This window comes from Ranitomeya variabilis, chromosome 2 (assembly GCF_051348905.1).
Source record: "Ranitomeya variabilis isolate aRanVar5 chromosome 2, aRanVar5.hap1, whole genome shotgun sequence".
Taxonomy (NCBI): Eukaryota; Metazoa; Chordata; class Amphibia; order Anura; family Dendrobatidae; genus Ranitomeya; species Ranitomeya variabilis.
In genome coordinates this window covers 1,075,898,058-1,075,918,761 of record NC_135233.1, presented here as the reverse complement: position 1 = coordinate 1,075,918,761, position 20,704 = coordinate 1,075,898,058, and the positions used below count along the sequence as shown (strand labels likewise).

The 20,704-nt window shown below is 41.5% G+C and overlaps 1 protein-coding gene across 2 annotated transcripts in view; it reads left to right on the top strand.

The window, feature by feature from the left end:
• Positions 1-565: 565 nt before the first annotated feature.
• Positions 566-20,704, top strand: part of LOC143808689 (cytochrome P450 2K4-like) — a 110,464-nt gene continuing 90,325 nt past the window's right edge. For both annotated transcript variants that reach the window (XM_077291606.1, XM_077291607.1), the window contains exons 1-4: positions 566-622; positions 18,286-18,482; positions 18,819-18,981; positions 19,573-19,722. In XM_077291606.1, coding sequence (XP_077147721.1) covers positions 18,300-18,482; positions 18,819-18,981; positions 19,573-19,722 — 496 coding nt within the window. In that variant the 5' untranslated portion in view covers positions 566-622; positions 18,286-18,299. The remainder of the gene's footprint in view (positions 623-18,285; positions 18,483-18,818; positions 18,982-19,572; positions 19,723-20,704) is intronic.

Genomic DNA, 20,704 nt, shown 5'->3' with positions numbered 1-20,704 from the left:
CATGAGTTATTACCTCATAAAATGACACTGGGCAGAGTTGTAAAATTTGGCCTGGTCATGAAGGAGAAAACAGGCTTGGGGCTGATGGGGTTACAGAAACTGTTGTGTCAGTGCTTCTCCATATTCCCGAGAGATGATAGAAGAAACTCCAGCGAGGGCCATCGTGTAGCCCATGTTCACATGAGTGTATGCATGTTCGGCAATTTATCATCCCGAAAAAAATGACGACTCCTCATCTGTTTTGTCATCCATCTGTCATCTCCTTGACTGTTTCTACATTCACATCCTCTGATATCCTTCTATGATGATGCCAATATTGGTAACAGACCTACATGAAGAGGCGCCAAATCAGAATGTCAAATTTCTGTTATTTTGGATTGTGATGAGATGCATCAAAATGCTAATAGTCATCAGGTGAAAAAGATTAACATCTGCTCGGCAGAACACAGGAAAACAATCTCCAACTATGATTTACACAAACAGGAGAAACCAGTTAAGCCACAATAATGGGATGCAGGGTGCAATTAAGGTTAAAGGAGGGAGTGAAAACAAGCTTTTAACACCCATCAGCATAGCACAAGCTGCAAAAGCCGAGGATAATAGATGTCTTCAGCCTGAGACGGTGAGTTTATTCCAGCTACACTTTTTTTATATTACAAGGCAATTGTCAGTATCCTTTAAAGGGAATCTGTCATGTAAAAAAATGCTAATAACCTGCACATATGGGATTAATCTGCAGGTTAGCAGCATTCTGAAGCCATGCGGCCGTCACACGGAAACCCCGGCTGCCAAGAGTAAATTATATGTATTCCTCCCAGAAGCTTTGTGCTTTCAGTCAAAAAGGAGTTACTGGCGCAGTTTTAACTACTCCTCGGCACTGACTGACAGCCAGCTCTGTACTGATGCACTGCTGATTAGGCTGTTAGTGCATGTGCTTTTTTTTCACTTTAATGAGGCCATGTTCACACATTCAGCATTTGGTCAGTATGTTACATCAGTATTTGTAAGCTAAAACTAGTAATATATTATACTTTTTCTCTGATTGTTCCACTTCTGGTTTTGGCTTACAAATACCGATGTAAAATATTAAAAGTGTGAACGTGGAATAGGCTGGTGGCTCCAGGGAGGAATAAAGTTACTTTTTCCCCCAGTACTCAACTGTCAGTGCTGTGGCAGGACACCGTCACAACATTATTAACCTGCAGATTAACTCTATATCTATAGATTGAGGGCTAGTGCACATGACCAAATATCTCGAATGAGTCTTTGTGCTGTCTGTTTTTCTTACAGATAGCACTTATAACTAGGGTTGAGCGAAACGGGTCGACCATTTTCAGAAGTTGCCGACTTTTGGCAAAGTCGGGTTTCATGAAACCCGACCCGACCACTGTGTGGGGTCGGCCATGAGGTCGGCGATCTTCTGAATCTGGTATCGGGATTCCGATACTGAGTTCCGATATGTTTGCGATATCGGAAATCGGTATCAGAATCCACATTTAAGTGTAAAATAAAGAATTAAAACAAAAAATATTGATATGCTCACCTCTCCGACGCAGCCTGGACATCGCCGCTGGTAACCGGCATCTTCCGTTCCTAAAAATGGCGCTTGAAAGACCTTTCGAATGCTTCTCGGCTTGTGATTGGTCGCGGCGGCCCACGTGACCGCTGAGCGACCAATCACAAGCCGGTGACGTAATTTTAGGTCCTGTTCTGGTTCTCAGGTACATGAGAATTACGTCACGGCTTGTGATTGGTCGCTGAGCGGTCACGTGGGCCGCCGCAACCAATCACAAAGCCGTGACGTCATCGGAAGGTCCTTCACGCGTTCATTCTTAAGAAGGAAGGCTGCCGGAAAGAAGCCGAGGGTGAGTATATTCCTATTAAGTATATACTCACCCTTGTACGCGCCCTGCTTCTTTCTGGCAGCCTTCCTTCTTAAGAATGAACGCGTGAAGGACCTTCCGATGACGTCACGGCTTTGTGATTGGTCGCAGCGGCCCACGTGACCGCTCAGCGACCAATCACAAGCCATGACGTAATTCTCATGTACCTGAGAACCAGAACAGGACCTAGAATTACGTCACCGGCTTGTGATTGGTCGCTCAGCGGTCACGTGGGCCGCCGCGACCAATCACAAGCCGTGAAGCATTCGAAAGGTCTTTCAAGCGCCATTTTTAGGAACGGAAGATGCCGGTTACTACCAGGGTGCGTCGGAGGGTGAGTATATCAATTTTTTTTATTTTAATTCTTTATTTTACACGTAAATATGGATCCCAGGGCCTGAAGGAGAGTTTCCTCTCCTTCAGACCCTGGGAACCATAGTATCCCATTGCACTGCATTGGGTTTCGCGTTTCGGCCGACCCCGACCCCGACTTTTTTATAGGATCGGCCGATTTCACTCGACCTGACTTTTGAGAAAGTCGGGTTTCGTGAAACCCGACCCGATCCTATAAAAATAAAAGTCGCTCAACCCTACTTATAACCATTTTATTATACGGGATTATGCACATGCCGAGTGGTCTGAGGAAAAAATCGGTGATCAGAGAGGCAGATCAAAATCTGCAATACAAGTCTAATAGTCTGTGAAAAACATCGGACAACACTCAGATCACATCCATGTGCTGTCCAATTTCCATGGACTGACATAGTAGAAAAAGTAGAAAAACGTTTTTTTGGTTTTCTTTCTTCTACGGCCAGGGTCAGACCTGACATATAAAAATACGGTCCGTTTTTTTACGGCAGAGATATGCAAAAAAGTTCCTAAACAGTGATCCGAATTCAATGCGAGAATGCGATTTTTCGCAGAAAAATATCCGTGTGTCATCCGTATGGCATCCGTAAGGCCAGCTTGCAAAATGGACATATAATGGATCCATGGGCTCAAATATTGATGATAACATATATACAGTCTATCTATACATACATATGTGTATATATATATATATATATATATATATATATATATATATATATATATATATATATATATATATATATATATATATATACAAAAAGAGCAAAATAAGGCAGCACTCCAAATCCTTTTCAGGGTGAAAAAAGTGAAATTTTATTCAGCCCACATCTCTGTGCGACGTTTCGGCTCACACTGAGCCTTTTTCAAGCAGTGAGTGGTACCAACAACTGTGGTTTTATAGGCATTATCTACAATCATTTGCATAATTAATCATAAATCATTACTACTTTATAAAAAGTTGTTACAATATGTGTACATAAATATTGTTTGTGCAATCATTAAAGTGCATTGTGCGAGCGTGCTAATAAAATTATATATCCTCACAATTACTTTTCTTATTTTTCACATCTTCCTATAAATTCTTTCATACTATACATAAATCACGTGCTATTTATATTTATAATTATCTTAGTTCCTTACCCTGCCACCCACAGAGCAGACCACATGGAGGACGCTATTTGTCATTATCGGCGTTCCATTATCCCTACTGCGCATGTCCCAACGTCATTACACTCTGCCATAGCCTGCCGGCCAATCAAAATCAAAATGAACAATTTATCCAAGTAATTTTTGCATAATCTACAAAAAACCTTTTGTTTTACAAGCCATTGTTTGTGTTCCATGGATGGAAGCACTATGCAACTAGGAGTCTTTAATTATACACCTGAGGAGGAGGAGCGAATACTTGGGGGCATTGATGGAGAAGCTATTTTTTTGAAAACACCTTCCACATTGGAGTTGAAACGCAAGTATGAAAGTGATGTGAAACGATTAGTGAATTTGCAACTATATATGATGACTTTGGGGCAGTACTATAAGGAAGGTAAAATCCCTAGGGGATTGAGATCAAATATACGTCCTAATCTTTTTCAAGGCAATGCAATATATTGTTCTCGTTTCGTCATGATATCAAACAAATATGTGATGGACACTATTTTGTTAAACATTGATTTTTTGCAAGCTGAGATTAAGAAGTTACAATTGAATATTGGGGAATCTGAGTGCAAGATACAAACATTGTATATCAAGGATATGAAACATGGTTAACATACAGTAAACCATTTCATATTTGTTATATTTTTACATATCCCTCACTAATAATGTTAGTAGTTTGTGTGTGCAAAATTTGGGAGCTCTAGTTGTTAAAATAAAGGGTTAAATCAATTTTCTCCACCAGAGTGGGAAAGCCAGTGACTGAGGGCAGATATTAATAGCCTAGAGAGGGACCATGGTTATTGCCCCCCACCCCCGGCTAAAAACATCTGCCCCCAGGCACCCCAGAAAAGGCACATCTGTAAGATGCTCCTATTCTGGCACTTAGCCACTCTCTTCCCACTGCCGAGTAGCAGTGGGATATTGGGTAATAAGGGGTTAATGTCACCTTGCTATTGTAAGGTGGCATTAAGCCTGGTTAATAATGGAGAGATGTCAAAAAGACAACTAGCCATTATTAATCCAATAGTAGTAAAGGTTTAAAAATACACACACACATTATGAATAAAGTATTTTAATGAAAGAAAGAAAGACATAGGGTTTTAATATCTTTATTGTACGCTCAATCCATCTGAAGATCCTCATTCTCCTGTAAAAAATGCCAAAATAAAAAGCAACAATATCCCATACCTGTCTGCCGTACAGTAAGGTCCCATCTGAAGGAGTTAAATACATTTACAACCAGGAGCGCTGCTAATGCAGCCGCTCCTGACTGTAAAAGACTGGGGAATGAAAGGAGGAACAGGAGGAGAACTGCCAGAGCCCTACAAAATGACCTCCAGCAGGCCACAAATGTGCATGTGTCTGAACAAACGGTTAGAAACCGACTCCATGAGGATGGTCTGAGTGCCCGACGTCCACAGATGGGGGTTGTGCTCACAGCCTAACACCTTGCAGCACACTTGGCATTTGCCACAGAACACCAGAATTGGCAAATTCGCCACTGGCACCCTGTGCTATTCAGATTTAAGCAGGTTCACTCTGAGCACATGTGACAGATGTGACAGAGATTGGAGACACCGTGGAGAACGATCTGCTGCCTGCAACATCCTTCAGCATGACCGGTTTGGCAGTCGATCACTACTGTTGTGGAGTGGCATTTCTTTGGAGAGCCGCACAGCCCTCCTTGTGCTCGCCAGAGGTAGCCTGACTGCTATTAGGTACCGAGATGAGATCCTCAGACCCCTTATGAGACCATATGCTGGTGTGGTTGGCCCTGGGTTCCTCCTAATGCAGTACAATGCCAGACTTCATGTGGCTGGAGTGTGTCAGCATTTCCTCCAAGATGAAGGCATTGAAGCTATTGACTGGCCCGCCCATTCCCCAGATCTGAATCCGATTAAACACATCTGGACATCATGTCTCACACCATCCACCAACGTCACTTTGCACCACAGACTGTCCAGGAGTTAGAGGATGCTTTAGTCCAGGTCAGGGAGGAGATCCCTCAGGAGACCATCTGCTGCCTCATCAGGAGCATGCCTGCACATTGTAGGGAGGTCATACAGGCACGTGGAGGCCACACACACTACTAAGCATCATTTCCTTGTTTTGAGGTATTTCCGCTGAAGTTGGATCAGCCTGTAATTAGATTTTCCTCTTTGATTTTCAGTATCGTTCCAAATCCAGGTCTCCATTGGTTAATAAATTTGATTTCCATTGATGATTTTTGTGTGAGTTTGTTGTCAGCACATTCAACTTCGGCTTTTCTATAGGACACCAGTGCATATTTCTTGCAAGGCAGACGTGTGGTCCGTGTGTAATCCATATTTTATCACCCCCATAGACTTGCATTGGCGTATTGTTGGAGGAATATGCTGACAATCGCAGCATGCTGCGATTTTCTCAGCCCGCTAAATACGGCCGAGAAATATACGGCTGATGGAATCTGCCCCATAGAGAAACATTGGTCCAAGTGCAATGCGTTGTTTTTGCGACTCTCACTCGTCTGTGCCACTCTGATCAATTGCTGTTTAGCATAATCAGGCCATTTTTTTGGCTTAGTGTTATCTGACCTGAGATTTTGCCTTTAACTCCTTCCCAACGTGTGCCATATATACATGACACTACGGGAGCTGCGTTCCCGCAAATTGCTGTATAGATACGGTGCTGTGATCATGCAGGCTCATGCCCTATTGAGAGCATTTGTCAGCTCTGTGTGAGAGCTGGCACCCTGCTGCGACGCCGATGCTAGCACTGATTGCAGGGCGTTGAACCCCTGTGATGCTGCTGTCAATAGTGACAGGAACCTTGCGGGGCAACGTAGAGGGAGTGAGCTCTGTTTATGCTCTCATTGGCACAATGCGATATGATCGCGCTATGTCGATGGTCTTCATGGTGACCCAAGGCCCAAAGACGGCCACAAGATCACTCAGGAACAGTGGCCTTTCAGCTCATGCTCAGCGCAGGAGCTGACACACCTCCTCCCCTGGTTGTCAGAAGCTGCTCTGATACCTTGCAGTGCAGAAACATTGCAGAGTTTCAGATCAGCAATCTATCATATCTATCACTACACAATTGATGTCCCAATGTCCCATCCTAGGGCAATGTAAAAAAGTATTAAAAAGTTAACAATTAAAAAAAAAAATGCTAAAAAATCTGTAAAAAAAAACGAAAAAAAGAAAAAATATTTATCAAATAAGTACATCTACAGTATGCATGTAAAAACAAAAAGTACACCTATTTAACATAGCCGTGTCCAGAGCAATCCAATGTATTACACTGTATTATTAGTTAACCCCTTCAGTGAACACTGATAAAAAATAAAAAATAAAACCCATTGCTTTATCATCACACCACCAAGCAAAGAGTGGAATAAAAAGCGATCAAGAAGGCCAATCTAAATTAAAATTGTATTTCTGAAAATGTCATCTTGTCCAGCAAAAACAAGCCACCATACAGCTTTATCAGAGGTAAATAAAAAAAACTATAGCTCTCAGAATAAAGCGATACAAAAATAATAATTTTTTTCTTTAAGATAGCTTTTATAGTGTAAAAGACCCAAAAATAAAAAAAAATATAAATGTGGTATCGCTGTAATCGTACTGACCCGTAGAATACAGCTGTCTTATCAATTTTACAACTCGTGGAACAGCATAAAAATAAAATAATAATTCCTGAATTTCTGGTTTACATTCTTTCTGCCTCCCAAAAATCAGAATAGAAAGCAATCAAAAAATGTCATGTGCCCAAAAATAGTACCATTGAAAACGAAAACTCTTCCCGCAAAAAACAAACCCTTACATGGCTATGTCAGGTGAAATATGGAAACATTATAGCTATCGAAATATGGCAATGAAAAACTAGTTTTTCAATAAAAAGTGTCCTTTAGTTTGTGACAGCAGTCAAACATAAAAAAGATTTTTACCTCACAAGGAAGTGTAACAAATGAATAACATCAATTCTTCACCTGCTGTTGATTTGTTTATTCTGCCTCCCAAAGATCACAGTTAGGCTCAGCTCACATTTATTCTGCGCTCTACACTGAGTGCTCACACCGTGGCTTCCATGTAAATCTCAGAAAAATGTGCTTTAGACAGAATTCCCGGAGAAAGATTCCCTATAATGAGGCAAATGGAGGTACTGTGGATGCCGTGTAGCTGCCTATGATCCAGCGGTGTCAGACTTTTTTTCGCCGTGTGTAAAAGCGCGGTCAACCACTGTTTTGTGCACCTCTGAAATGAAAGACAATGCTGAACACAGGCCAAATGGAATCCAGAGTAAGGGTACCGTCACACATTGAAATTTCCATCGCTACGACGTTACAATTCGTGACGTTCTAGCGATATCGTTACGATATCGCTGTGTCTGACACGCTACTGCGATCAGACACCCTGCTGAGAATCGTACGTCGTAGCAGATCGTTTGGAACTTTCTTTCGTCGCTTGATCACCCGCTGACATCGCTGGATCGTTGTGTGTGACAGCGATCCAGCGATGTCTTCGCTTGTAACCAGGGTAAACATCGGGTAACTAAGCGCAGGGCCGCGCTTAGTAACCCGATGTTTACCCTGGTTACAAGCGTAAACGTAAAAAAAACAAACCGTACATACTCACCCGTCGGTGTCCTTCAGGTCCCTTGCCGTCTGCTTCCTGCTCTGAGTGCCGGCCGGAAAGTGAGAGCAGAGCGCAGCAGTGCTGCGCTCTGCTCTCACTGTACGGCTGCACTCAGAGCAGGAAGCAGACGGCAAGGGACCTGAAGGACACCGACGGGTGAGTATGTACTGTTTGTTTTTTTACGTTTACGCTGGTAACCAGTGTAAACATCGGGTTACTAAGCGCGGCCCTGCGCTTAGTTACCCGATGTTTACCCTGGTTACCCGGAGACTTCGGCATCGCTCCAGCGCCGTGATTGCAACGTGTGACCGCAGTCTACGACGCTGGAGCGATGATTATACGACGCTGCGACGTCACGAATCGTGCCGTCGCAGCGATGAAAATTTCAATGTGTGACGGTACCCTAACTCTACTGCCTCATTAAAGTGAATGGATCCCTAGGGGGGTCTTATCTAAATTAAATAATTTGGAGATTAAGATGTAAACCCCGGTGTGATTGCTCAGCGTAGAGTGCAGGATAAATTTGATCCAAAATGTTATGTAAAATGTTCCCTACAAAAGCTTCAAATCAATCCACAAAAAAAGCTCAGCTTTGTTATCTGTTAACGGAAATATTGAGGGCTTCCATGTTATTGGTAGTGCAAAGGCTCTAGAAAAGCATGATAGCTCCTCGCCCTCACAAAGGAAATGCAGCAAATTTTGCACTTCCAAATCCAAATACTCCCTCACTTCTGAGCACCACATTGTGTCTAAACAACATTTAACAGCGACATGTTTGGCATTTCTGTAGCGATGACAGCCTGACTAATTTACAGTGCATGTCTCCAGAAGAATGAGCTGGGCACCGCAATGTACTGGGCACTACAACATAATGGTTACTACAATGTACTGGTGCCTTCAATGGCAGTTTGCAATTTTCACTCAGCAACATCTACTGCCGCCTGTTTCTGGAAAACACCCATGGAGTCAAAATCGTCACTACATCTGTAGATACATTCCTAAAGGGGTATAATTTCCAAAAAGGGGTACCTTGAGTGGTGATTCTGCTCTTCTAGCATTTAGGGGCTCTGTATATGTAATCTGCAAACTATTCTAGCAATGTCCCTCCCGATTCTCACAGTATGGCTAAGCAGTACTGTACAGCCATATATGGGGCATTTCCACATTCAGCAGAAATTGTTGCCATTTTTACCCATTAGCCAGTGTGAAAATGTACAATTTAGGACTAAAACAACATTTTAGTTGTAAAAATGTAATTATTTTTTTTTTAGTGCCCACTGGCATAAAATTATTTGACCCACCTGTGGTGTCAATATGATCACTGGAACCATAAGTGAGTTCATTGTGAGCTGAAGTTTGTAAAATGGGTCAATTATGGGGGATTCTGCTATTCTGACACCTCAGGGGCTTTGCTAATGTGACAAGGCACCATCAAACCAGTCCAGCAAAATCTGAGATCCAATATGGCGCTTTTCCCTTCTGAATTTTGCACTGTACTTCAAAAGTAGCTTTCAGCCACATATGGGGTATCGGTGTACTCAGGAGAAATATTTTCCTGTTGCCCTTGTGAAAATAAAACAAATTGGGGCTAAAAGAGCATTTTTGTGGGAAAAGTTTGATTTCATTTTCTTAATTTTCATTGCTCAACACAATATACTTCTGTGAAGCACCTGGAGGTTTCAGGTGTTCACCACACATCTAGATAAGTTCACTGAGGGGTCTAGTTTCCAAAATGTTTAGGCACATCAGGGGCTTTCCAATCGCAACATGGTATTCGCTAATTCTTCCACCAAATTTTACATTTAAAAAGTCAAATGGAGCTCCTTCACTTTCAAGCTCTGTAGTGGTTTTCAGGGAATGGGGTATCAGCGTACTTGAGAGAAATTGTACAAAAATTTTTGGAGCCAATTGTTTCCTGCTACCTTTTTGTAACATTTTCATTCCACATTCCATTAATTCCTGTGAAGCACCTGAAGGGTTAATAAACTTCTTGAATGTGGTATTGAGCACCTTGAGGGGTTCAGTTTTTAGAATGGTGTCACTTTTGGGTATTTACTGTCATGTAGACCAATCAAAGTCACTTCAAATATGATGAGGTCCCTAAAAACAGGTTATGTAAATTTTGCTGAAAAAAATGAGGAATTGCTGGTCATCTTTTAACCCTTTTAACTTCCTCACAAAATATATTTTAAAATTGTGCTGATGTAAATTAGACATGTGGGAAACATTATTTATTAACTATTTTGTGTGACATAAATCTTTGATTTAAGGTCATGAAAATTAAAAGTTTTAAAATTGCGAAATTTTACAAATTTTCGCCAAATTTCCTATATTTTCTCAAATAAATGAAAGTCACACCAGAAATTTTGACCACTGTCATGAATTACATTATGTCTCAATAAAACAGTCTCAGAGTCTGCAGGATCTGTTAAAGTGTTCCAAAAAATGGCTTAGTCAGGAAGTTCACCCCAACAGGCATTGGGGTTAAGCGGTGAGCCTAAAGGTCATCTCACTAAGCATATGCTGCAGAAACACAAGCTCAGAAGTTCATATGTGTAATTGTAGAATCTACTGAGTTTTTAGAGTGCCAGGAAATAATAACAATAACTATGGGATGGGGGTATCCTTTAATATAGGGTTTATCATAAACAGAAATTTACAAGGCAGTAGGAGAGGGTAGTGGAAGATGGGAAGTGCTGGACTATCTGTGTGTGCTATCAGCCGCACGCTCAAGCATTGCCAATATCTCCAACATCTCTATATAAAAGTACCAGCCAATCGGGTCAATCTACTTGAGTTTTCCACCTAGATATTCATTGCTGCTGGTGTTAACATACTATAATTTCTCTGGAATAGTAATGAACTACCCACAACAAATCCATTGTTCAGCAGACACAACTAGTTGACACTGTGGACCAACTGTGGTAAAGTGTAACTGTGGTTTTAATTTTTATTTCATGAATCAACACTAGAGTTAAAAATAAGAGACCTTTTTAATATATCTTATCAAAGAGATCGCCTTCCTTCTCCTCCTTGACTGATTGCTCTCACTCATCTCATGTTCTTAGTGAATACAGATTTTCACATTTTTCACATTAATGAGATGGGAAATGACCGTTAATTAGAGATAAGAAAATTATTTCTCAGAGGACAAAGTTTGAGACATTTTTTATGAAATTTGTAGTTCCATGCAAAGTCGGACCCTTAGGCACCATTTTGCACATTGGGCATCAATGGTAATGGTTTTTTATTTTGTACCTGCACAGGACTCCCTATAATGCCCTACAGCTGTGAAATACCTTCTACCATTTTATCATACCTTGCACTGTAGTTTTCGGTACCTGGGTCATCAGAGATCACCGATTCCCAGTGGAGCACAGGACTGATGGTTGGTGAGGCAGAGTTGGATTCCATCTCCAGATTTCACTGAGTAAATGGAATATACGCATCATATGGAAACTCTCTCTGTCCGTGAGATCCTCATAAAATTATTCAGTGTGAATTGAATTTTGGAGGAATCTTGTAGAATACAGCAAACCTTAACACAAGGAACACAACAGGCAGGTCCGTGATACTGTTGGGGAGAAGTTTAAAGCTGGATTTTGATACAAAATGATTTCCAAAACTGTAAACATCCCAAGGAGCACTGTGCAAGCAATCATATTGAAATGGAAGGAGTATCATACCACTGCAAATCTATCAAGACCCCACCGTCCCTCTAAACTTTCATCTCAAACAAGGAGAAGACTGATCAGAGATGCAGCCAAGAGGCCCATGATCACTCTAGATGAACTGCAGAGATCTACAGCTGAGGTGGGACAGTCTGTCCATAGGACAACAATCAGTCGTACACTGCACAAATCTGGCCTTTATGGAAGAGTGACAAGAAGAAAGCCATTTCTCAAAGATATCCATAAAAAGTGTCATTTAAAGTTTGCAACAAGCCACCTGGGAGACACACCAAACATGTGGAAGAAGGTGCTCTGGTCAGATGAAACCAAAATCGAACGTTTTGGCAGCGATACCAAACGATATGTTTGGCGTAAAGGCAACACAGCTCATCACCCTAAACACACCATCCCCACTGTCAAACATGGTGCTGGCAGCATCATGGTTTGTTCCTGCTTTTCTTCAACAGGGACAGGGAAGATGGTTAAAATTGATGGGAAGCCAAATACATGGACCATGGATGGAGCCAAATACAGGACCGTTCTTGAAGAAAACCTGTTGGAGTCTGCAAAAGACCTGAGACTGGGACGGAGATTTGTCTTCCAACAAGACGATGATCCCAAACATAAAGCAAAATCTACAATGGAATGGTTCACACAAATAAACGTATCCAGGTGTTAGAATGGCCAAGTCAAAGTCCAGACCTGAATCCAATCAAGAATCTGTGGAAAGAGCTGAAAACTGCTGTTCACAAACGATCTCCATCAAACCTCACTGAGCTTGAGCTGTTTGCCAAGGAAGAATGGGCAATAATTTCAGTCTCTCGATGTACAAAACTGATAGAGACATACCCCAAGCTACTTGCAGCTGTAATCACAGCAAAAGGTTGCGCAACAAAGTATTAAGTTAAATGGGCCGAATAATATTGCACGCCCCACTTTTCAGTTTTTGAATTTCCACAAAAATGTAAAATAACCAATACATTTTTTTCAACTACGCAATTGTGTTCCACTTGTTGTTGATTCTTCACCAAAAATTTACATTTGGTATCTTTATGTTAGAAGCATGATATGTGGTAAAAGGTGGAAAATTTCCAGGGAGCCGAATACTTTCGCAAGGCACTGTATATGACCTGGAAGATAAGGTAATTTTTTGCACTTAGTGAACATGGTAAAAAAAAAGAACAAAAAAACAACTCTGAGATTGCACTTTTTTGCAATTTCACTGCACTTTGATTTTTTTTTCCCATTTTCCAGTACATGACATGGTAAAATCAACAGTTTTGTTCAAAAGTGCAACGCGTTCCACACAAAAAAAGACCTCACATGGCCATTTTGACCAAAAATTAAAAATGTTATGGCTCTGGGAAGAAGGGGAACAAAAAACAAAAAAGCAAAAATGGAAAATGGCCTAGGGGTTAAGAGGTTAAGTTCATAAGCTCGGCTCATCTTTACAGTTAATGCTTTTAGATCCTGTGGAAAGCTGAGGTAGGGAGAGGAGCTGGAAGTAGATAAGAAAATTATGCTGCAAGTTCTACTGAAATATCAATTACACTTTAGTTTACACTCCAAAATCCTTTTTGAAACTGATTTAGATTATCATGATTTAGATCCAGTTTCTTTCCATTCTTCAACCCGACTCATGTTGTGAATGAAACACCAATTAAACAAATTACAAACGGACTTTAGTCAAACAGAAGACATTTGAGGACATTTATGTCCCCATTAAAATGAATTCATCTAGCAATGAATCATTTTGGTTCTATTGTTTTATGTCCAAAACAGATGCAAAAATGTAAAATAACCACTGGACATGGGAACTAAGCCTTGACGTTTTGAGTCTTTTATAAGACTAAGGGGTATATGGTATACAGCTCTGATCTTAGAGCCACTTCATTCATTGGTAGACAAAGGATTATTTTACAATGTTAATGTCAAGGGGTTCCTTTAGGATGTTTGTTTTGTTTCTAAGACAAATCTGAACTTTTAATATTTAATCATGAAGTCAAAGTTGCGAATACCTGCCCATGTTGCCCAAATTGGCCAACAAAATACCATTGGGTCACTCACAGTGGTGTAACAAGCACCCGATCCAATAAGTGACTGGTGCTTGGGTCTTTGATACACAATTTCTGCTCTAGTATCCTCTAGTTCTTTATTACTGGGTAATATTCTGATACAATAATAATATGGTCTAAACTTAATCATGGGCCTCAAACCTATTGTAGCACTGACCCTCTCCTCTGGCAGAGATGCCAACGTACTCACCACCTCGGCCCTGTCCTGCTCTGTCTCCTCCCTCCGGATCCTAGTTGCATGCGGTGTGTGTACCGTGCTCAGGTACCTGGGCACTGGCCTTAGGGCGTGTGCATGTGCACATTTCTTCTCTTAAAGGGGCTGCGCACATCCTCCTGAAGTATCCCCAGCCAATGGCTGTAGGTCACTTACTATTGAAGGCACTTCCTCCAGAATGGAGGTGCCTGTGTAATGTTGTAGGTATGATCCTAAACACTCTTGTTAGTTCTCAGGTCTTGGTGCTCATATTCTTGCATACCTGTCTGTTTATCAGCTTTGTACGCCTGTCTATCTAAACAGCAGTGCCTTTCATCTGTACAAAGGCCAGTCCAGTCCTCACCTGCCAGAGCTCTTCCGTTCATCGGTCAGTCCTTTTCGCACCTGCCAGAGCTCTTATGTTTATAAGTCAGTCCAGTCTGCACCGGCCAGAACTTTCCTGTTCAACAGCCGGTCAAGTCCACATCTGCCAGTGCTCAACTGTATGCAGCCGTTCCAGTCTGAATCCGTGGTTCCATTGTTCCTACAGTGCCTGCCTGCATCTACTATTCCTTCCTTCAGGCCGTCCCGGCTACCAATCACTAAGGGAGCAGCTGCCATCTTCCCGAGGTCCGTCCTGGAGTAGCACCTGATCCCTCCTCCTTGGACTCTTCTTGGATCACAGTATCTTCAGCTGCTGTGTATCCGAGGTCGGATTCGGTGAAACACCTAGTTACGTTATATCTATTAAAACTGATTTTAACCCCTTTCTGACCTCGGACGGGATAGTACGTCCGAGGTCAGATCCCCCGCTTTGATGCAGGGCTCCGGCGGTGAGCCCGCATCAAAGCCAGGACATGTCAGCTGTTTTGAGCAGCCGACATGTGCCAGCAATAGCGGCAGGTGAAATCGCGATTCACCCACCACTATTAACTACTTAAATGCCGCTGTCAAACACTGACAGCGGCATTTAACCGGCGCTTCTGGCTATCCGGCCAGAAATGAGCGCATCACTGACCCCCACTGATCCTGATGCATCAGAATGGTAACCATAGATGTCCTTGAGACCTCTATGGTTACTGATGCCGGCCTGCTGAGAGCGCCCCCCTGTGGTCGGCACTCATAGCAAGCCTGTAATTCAGCTACATAGCAGCGATCTGATGCTGCTGCTATGTAGCTGAGCCGATCAAGTTGTGCCAGCTTCTAGACTCCTATGGAAGCTATTGAAGCATGGCAAAAGTAAAAAAAAAAGTTAAAAAAAGTGAAAAAAAAAAAAAATATATAAAAGTTTAAATCACCCCCCTTTCGCCCCATTCAAAATAAATCAATAAATAAAAATCAAACCTACACATATTTGGTATCACGGCATTGAGAATCGCCCAGTCTATCAATAAAATAAAGGATTACCTGATCGCTAATTGGCGTAGCGAGAAAAAAAATTAGAAAATCGAGAATTACGTTTTTTTGGTAACCGCGACATTGCATTAAAATGCAATAATGGGTGATTAAAAGAACATATCTGCACCAAAATGGTATTATTAAAAACGACAGCTCGGCACGCAAAAAATAAGCCCTCACCCGATCCCAGATCTCGAAAAATGGAGATGCTACGGGCATCGGAAATGGCGCAATTTTTATTTTTTTTTTTTTATTTTTTTTTAGCAAAGTTTGGAATTTTTTTTCACCACTTAGATAAAAGAGAACCTAGACATGTTAGGTGTCTATGAAATCACAATGACCTGGAGAATCATAATGGCAGGTCAGTTTTAGCATTTAGTTAACCTAGTAAAAAAGCCAAACAAAAAACAAGTGTGGGATTGCACTTTTTTTTGCAATTTCACCGCACTTGGAATTTTTTTCCTGTTTTCTAGTACAAGACATGGTAAAAGAAATGATGTCGTTCAAAAGTACAAGTCGTCCCGCAAAAAATAAGCCCTCGCTTGGCCAAATTGACGGAAAAATAAAGTTATGGCTCTGGGAGCGAAAAACGAACACGGAAAAACGGAAAATCCCAAGGTCATGAAGGGGTTAATAATCATCGTTTGCTGCCTGGGATGTTTTGGACTGATTTACTCTAAAATAAACATTTTATCATTATGTCATTTGCATGTGAAATATTAACATGATCTTGGATACTTTCAAACTCTTTAGGGAGGAATGGAAGGAAGTCCAGTAGAAAGAGACTTCCAAGATTGATGTAAGAATTGGCAAATCTCCCAGGTATTGTTTAAACTTCTTGGAAACAAATGTTTCCAGAGGTTTTTATGTTCTTGGCATCAGGATACTCTGGCATCATTCAGGAGTAAGACATGCGATATATAAGGAACAGAAAACGTTGTTAAGGCTAGCGGAATGCACCGAGTAAATAGAGATGTTTTTATTGATATTGGTGCGTTCGCAGCCCGGGGTCCACCGTGCAGGAGTACCCGCTGCTAGCAAACGGCGGCACTATATGGTGGTATGGACTAACTCGGTTAATTCACTGAGTAGCTGTGAAAGCAAAGCACTGTGCCCTGTTCACAGAGGCACAGGCTAACTGCCCAAACAGAGAGCAGTCAGTGGTCACGCATGCACACAAAACTCCTCACCAAAGGTGCCAGCATTCTAGGGGCTTATTTCAACCAGGTCCCTGAATACATACAAACACAAACTCCTCGCCAGAGGTGCCAGCATTCTAGGGACTTACTTCAGCCGGGTCCCTGAACACACTCTCACGTGACCACAATGGCGCAAAGCACATAACAAACAACAATACTAGCGCATGGCCATGCGGCCATGTGAGCCTTAAATATTTGCAGCACATACAGGACCTTCCTAGAAGGACCAATGAGAGGCTGCCACAGAGTGTGAGCACCTACAGGACCTTCCTGAAGGACCAATGGCCTTAGCTGCAGTATCTGATCATGTGACCCTCGATCTCCACAGAGAGATCTTACTCTGGGCATGCTCAGAACGAGAAAAGCAGGACTTAGTCCCAGAAGTGTCTGCTCGCTGCTGCACAGCACTGACTTCAATGGCAGAAGCAGGAAAGGCAGCAGTAACTCTTTGTACAGAGTCAGACTGAGCGAGACGCTGGGACCGACGTCTACGCTGAGCTGGCTCCACTGCGGCAGGAGAAGAATGGGAGACCGCAGCGGAGATGGCCTGAGATTCCCCCTGTGCAGAGGCGGGAACTCAACACCTAACAAACGTGTGAATAAAAAAAGGGTTGAGTATTAATGATAAACTATCAGTAATGTGCAAAGCTCAAAAGTTTAACAGTATGGCTTTAGGGTGGGTCAACACAGCAACTTTGACCATGACACACATTGGGATGCCAAACATCAGACTAGTGCTACTATATCGCCCCATGTAAGTGAATGTTGTTGTCACGTATCTATGAAGTTGCCAAAATCCAAGGTCCTCAAATTTCACTGCGTGTCACACATTGAGACATCATATATGTGACCTCTGAGACCTGGCCTAGAGTGCACATGTCAAAAATGGGAGAGTGGAAAGATGAGGACTGGATGGCGGGAATTGCTGTTCACTATCCTATCCTAGCCTGTTCACTCTAGGCCAGTTAATGTAGCCTTCCACGGGAGAAAGTGGCTGCTCTAATGACCATACAGTGGAAAACAAGAAGCAGAAGGCCCGATGAGCAGTCAGTAGAATAAGTGTATTTTACATTTTTTTCCCAATTTTATGACTATTATGCTCTAGAGCCTGGAGAGACCCCAGATGATGGTAATAGACATTCAATTTGTAGGCAATAACTTCACTGCAAATTGAATTTCTCAAGAAAAGTCGCCTGATTTTGTGAATTTGAATTTTATCAGAAACTAAACTCTAATTTTAAACTTTCAATTCCCCCAATGGATAGTTTAATTTCTACCAAATTTCTTTTGAATGGAGTAGTTGCAATGCACACCAAATTAAATAGGCCAGCTGAATTCGAATGAATATGACCTATTCTAATTTTGATACAGTCGCTTTTCTCTAGTCATGGCCAAAGTTGGCATGCAGCCCCAGTCTTAGGGCTGACTGTAAACTATTGGGTGTGGACAAGAAACACCAATCTAATAATGACCAAGCTACAAGTGTTTGTTCTCAGTGCATCTTGCCAATTTAGGATAAGAAGATGGATGTTTTATTAGTAGCTGAGATAGGTTGAAAGAGTGATGAACAAGGTTAGTAAAAGATGTATGGATGTAGCGTGAATGTATACCTGATGCCCTTGTGGTCATATTATGCCAAACACAGAACTAATCAACATCTAAGTGTGAAAAACTATAATTTTCTTTGCTACATTTTTCATGGATAATTCTTCTCTTCTCCATGTAGATTCGACCAACATCATGTCCGGCCTTGACATTATCACACTTGTTCTCTTCCTCGTTATTTTCTTTCTTTTGAGCAAATTTTTTTATACTCAGAAGAAAAATAAGATCAAGAATTTCCCTCCAGGACCAAACTGTTTACCTATTATTGGGAATCTGCACATATTTGATGTAAAGAACCCTTCCAAAACATTCACTCAGGTAAGGACGCCACCTGACAATTTGACCTTTTGCCATTCTTTTGGCTCCCATGGAGTAAAGAAAATCCACTTATGTGGCCTGGAAGGAAATGTAAGAAAAGCCACTTTTTTTCTGCTGGTGGCCTTGTGGATCGGTATGACTCTTTGACCAAAATAGTATGAACTACGTACCTTCCGTTACTTACATGTATTAATATTATTTACTTACTGCTGCGGATCTGCTCATTTTGTTTTTATCTTGGGTTCTGTCTATGATGGGAATCAGTAAGGATTATGAATGATTATAGAATACTATTATATAATGTGGCACTGTGTAATCCAGTATTTTATTCTACAGCTGAATAACAAGTTTGGCCCAGTGTTCAGTGTCCAGTTGGGGAAGCAGAAGATGGTGGTTTTGTATGGATATGATGCTGTGAAAGACGCTTTCATGAATCACGCTGAGGAATTGTCCGAAAGAGCTGACATTCCAATTTTTACAGAAGCAACAAAGGGATATGGTAAAAATGGGCAAATAACCCTGTAACCTGTTAAAATGTGCATGCCCACAGCAGTGCCTGTATCATCACTCATGGAATGGCAGCTATGACAGAGGCTTTGCAAAGAGTTAAAATTTTGGTTCATGCCTGAGCCATTGCTTTTATTTTTGCTCCACTCTGCTACCTTTCAATAAAGCTTGTTGAGTTTATCGTTGGAGGATGGAACCCATCAGATTTGATACCATTGGATTTGTGATAGAATCTGTCATAATTTACATCCATGCTTGTTCACATCACTCATAGGTTTGTTTTTCTCATGTGATTTTTAAGAGACCAATGCCAACGGGCTAAGACTGGTGTATACAAAATGCCAGCCTAACTAAATGCCACCCTAGAGAATGTCTAAGAAGGGTATTTGGAGCTTTGTATCAGAAATAGATTCCAATTCCCCAACTGATACAATTTTATAGCGAAAACAGTCTTTCTCATAGGTTATATGACATATATGTGATATATGTATTACAATAAAATACTATAGTATTCCCTGTCTAATTCCTACAAAACCACTTTCCAATCATCCAAAATAACGCTATTTCCATTATATTTATCAAGGCATTGTCTTCTCTAATGGTGAAAACTGGAAAGTAATGAGACGATTTACTATTTCGACCTTGAGAGACTTTGGGATGGGGAAGAAATCTATGGAAGATCGGATAAATGAGGAATGCAACTCCCTAGTACAGATATTTAAATCATATGGCGGTAAGAAATTCCATGGACAAGGAACAAATGTGTTTTATACTGTGACTAGCTGACTGGAATGATGCAGTGCCTGTGTAATCCCCTGAACCAGATGCCTAGACTATATGCTCCCCCCTGAACATCATTGCTCTATCATATAGGCTCTATGAGGTTTAATATTGGGAAGACAATCCGACAAGAATGGAGACCACCAACCATTTGTGGCCAACACTCTAGTCCAGAAGGCCACTTCAGAGCCCCGTTCTCAGGACCAGTGGTGATCCCAGCAGTTGGATACCTCCACCAATCCACCAACTATCCTTTGGAGGGCCATGCTGCAGATTTTGGTGCTACTGTTAGATTACCTCCTGACTACTGCACTATATACATTGGCAGCCAGTAGTTGCAGTATTGTATGCAACCCATTTTTATGAATAATGACTGTAAACACAAAGTCATTGATTTTATTTTGCTTGCCTTTTAATGGAAATTGAATAAAGTACTTCCAGCTCTGCTGTGCTTAACTACTTTTCCCCACCGACCTCAGGTCTTTGATAAAATCAAAGAGAGGGAGCCATCATTGGACATTTAGGGATTATTGTGTACAATAACGTTCACATGTTGTGTATTCACTTAAAAATGTGTCGATGAAAGTTAGCACGTATTCCCATTTCAAGGAGGAATGTGCATCTTGTTGTCACATGCTGACTAGACTGGATGCATTCGCCTTCACTCAAAAGAAATGAACTGAAAGAAGTTGGCTAAAACTAGTGACTCCTGGTATGCATATCACAACTGCTCACTGTCACGATTTTGCAGTCTGCAGGACATGGAATGACTTGAAAAGTTTATTGCAGCCCTTGATAACCTCTTCAACATAAGGCTTGGATGCTTGGATGTGGTGTCTAGGACACTTGCTTGCTCCTCCAAGAGGTCCTGGGCAAGTATGCTGGAATCATTTATAACAAATTCAACAAATGCTAAAAAACGTGGCCAATAAAAT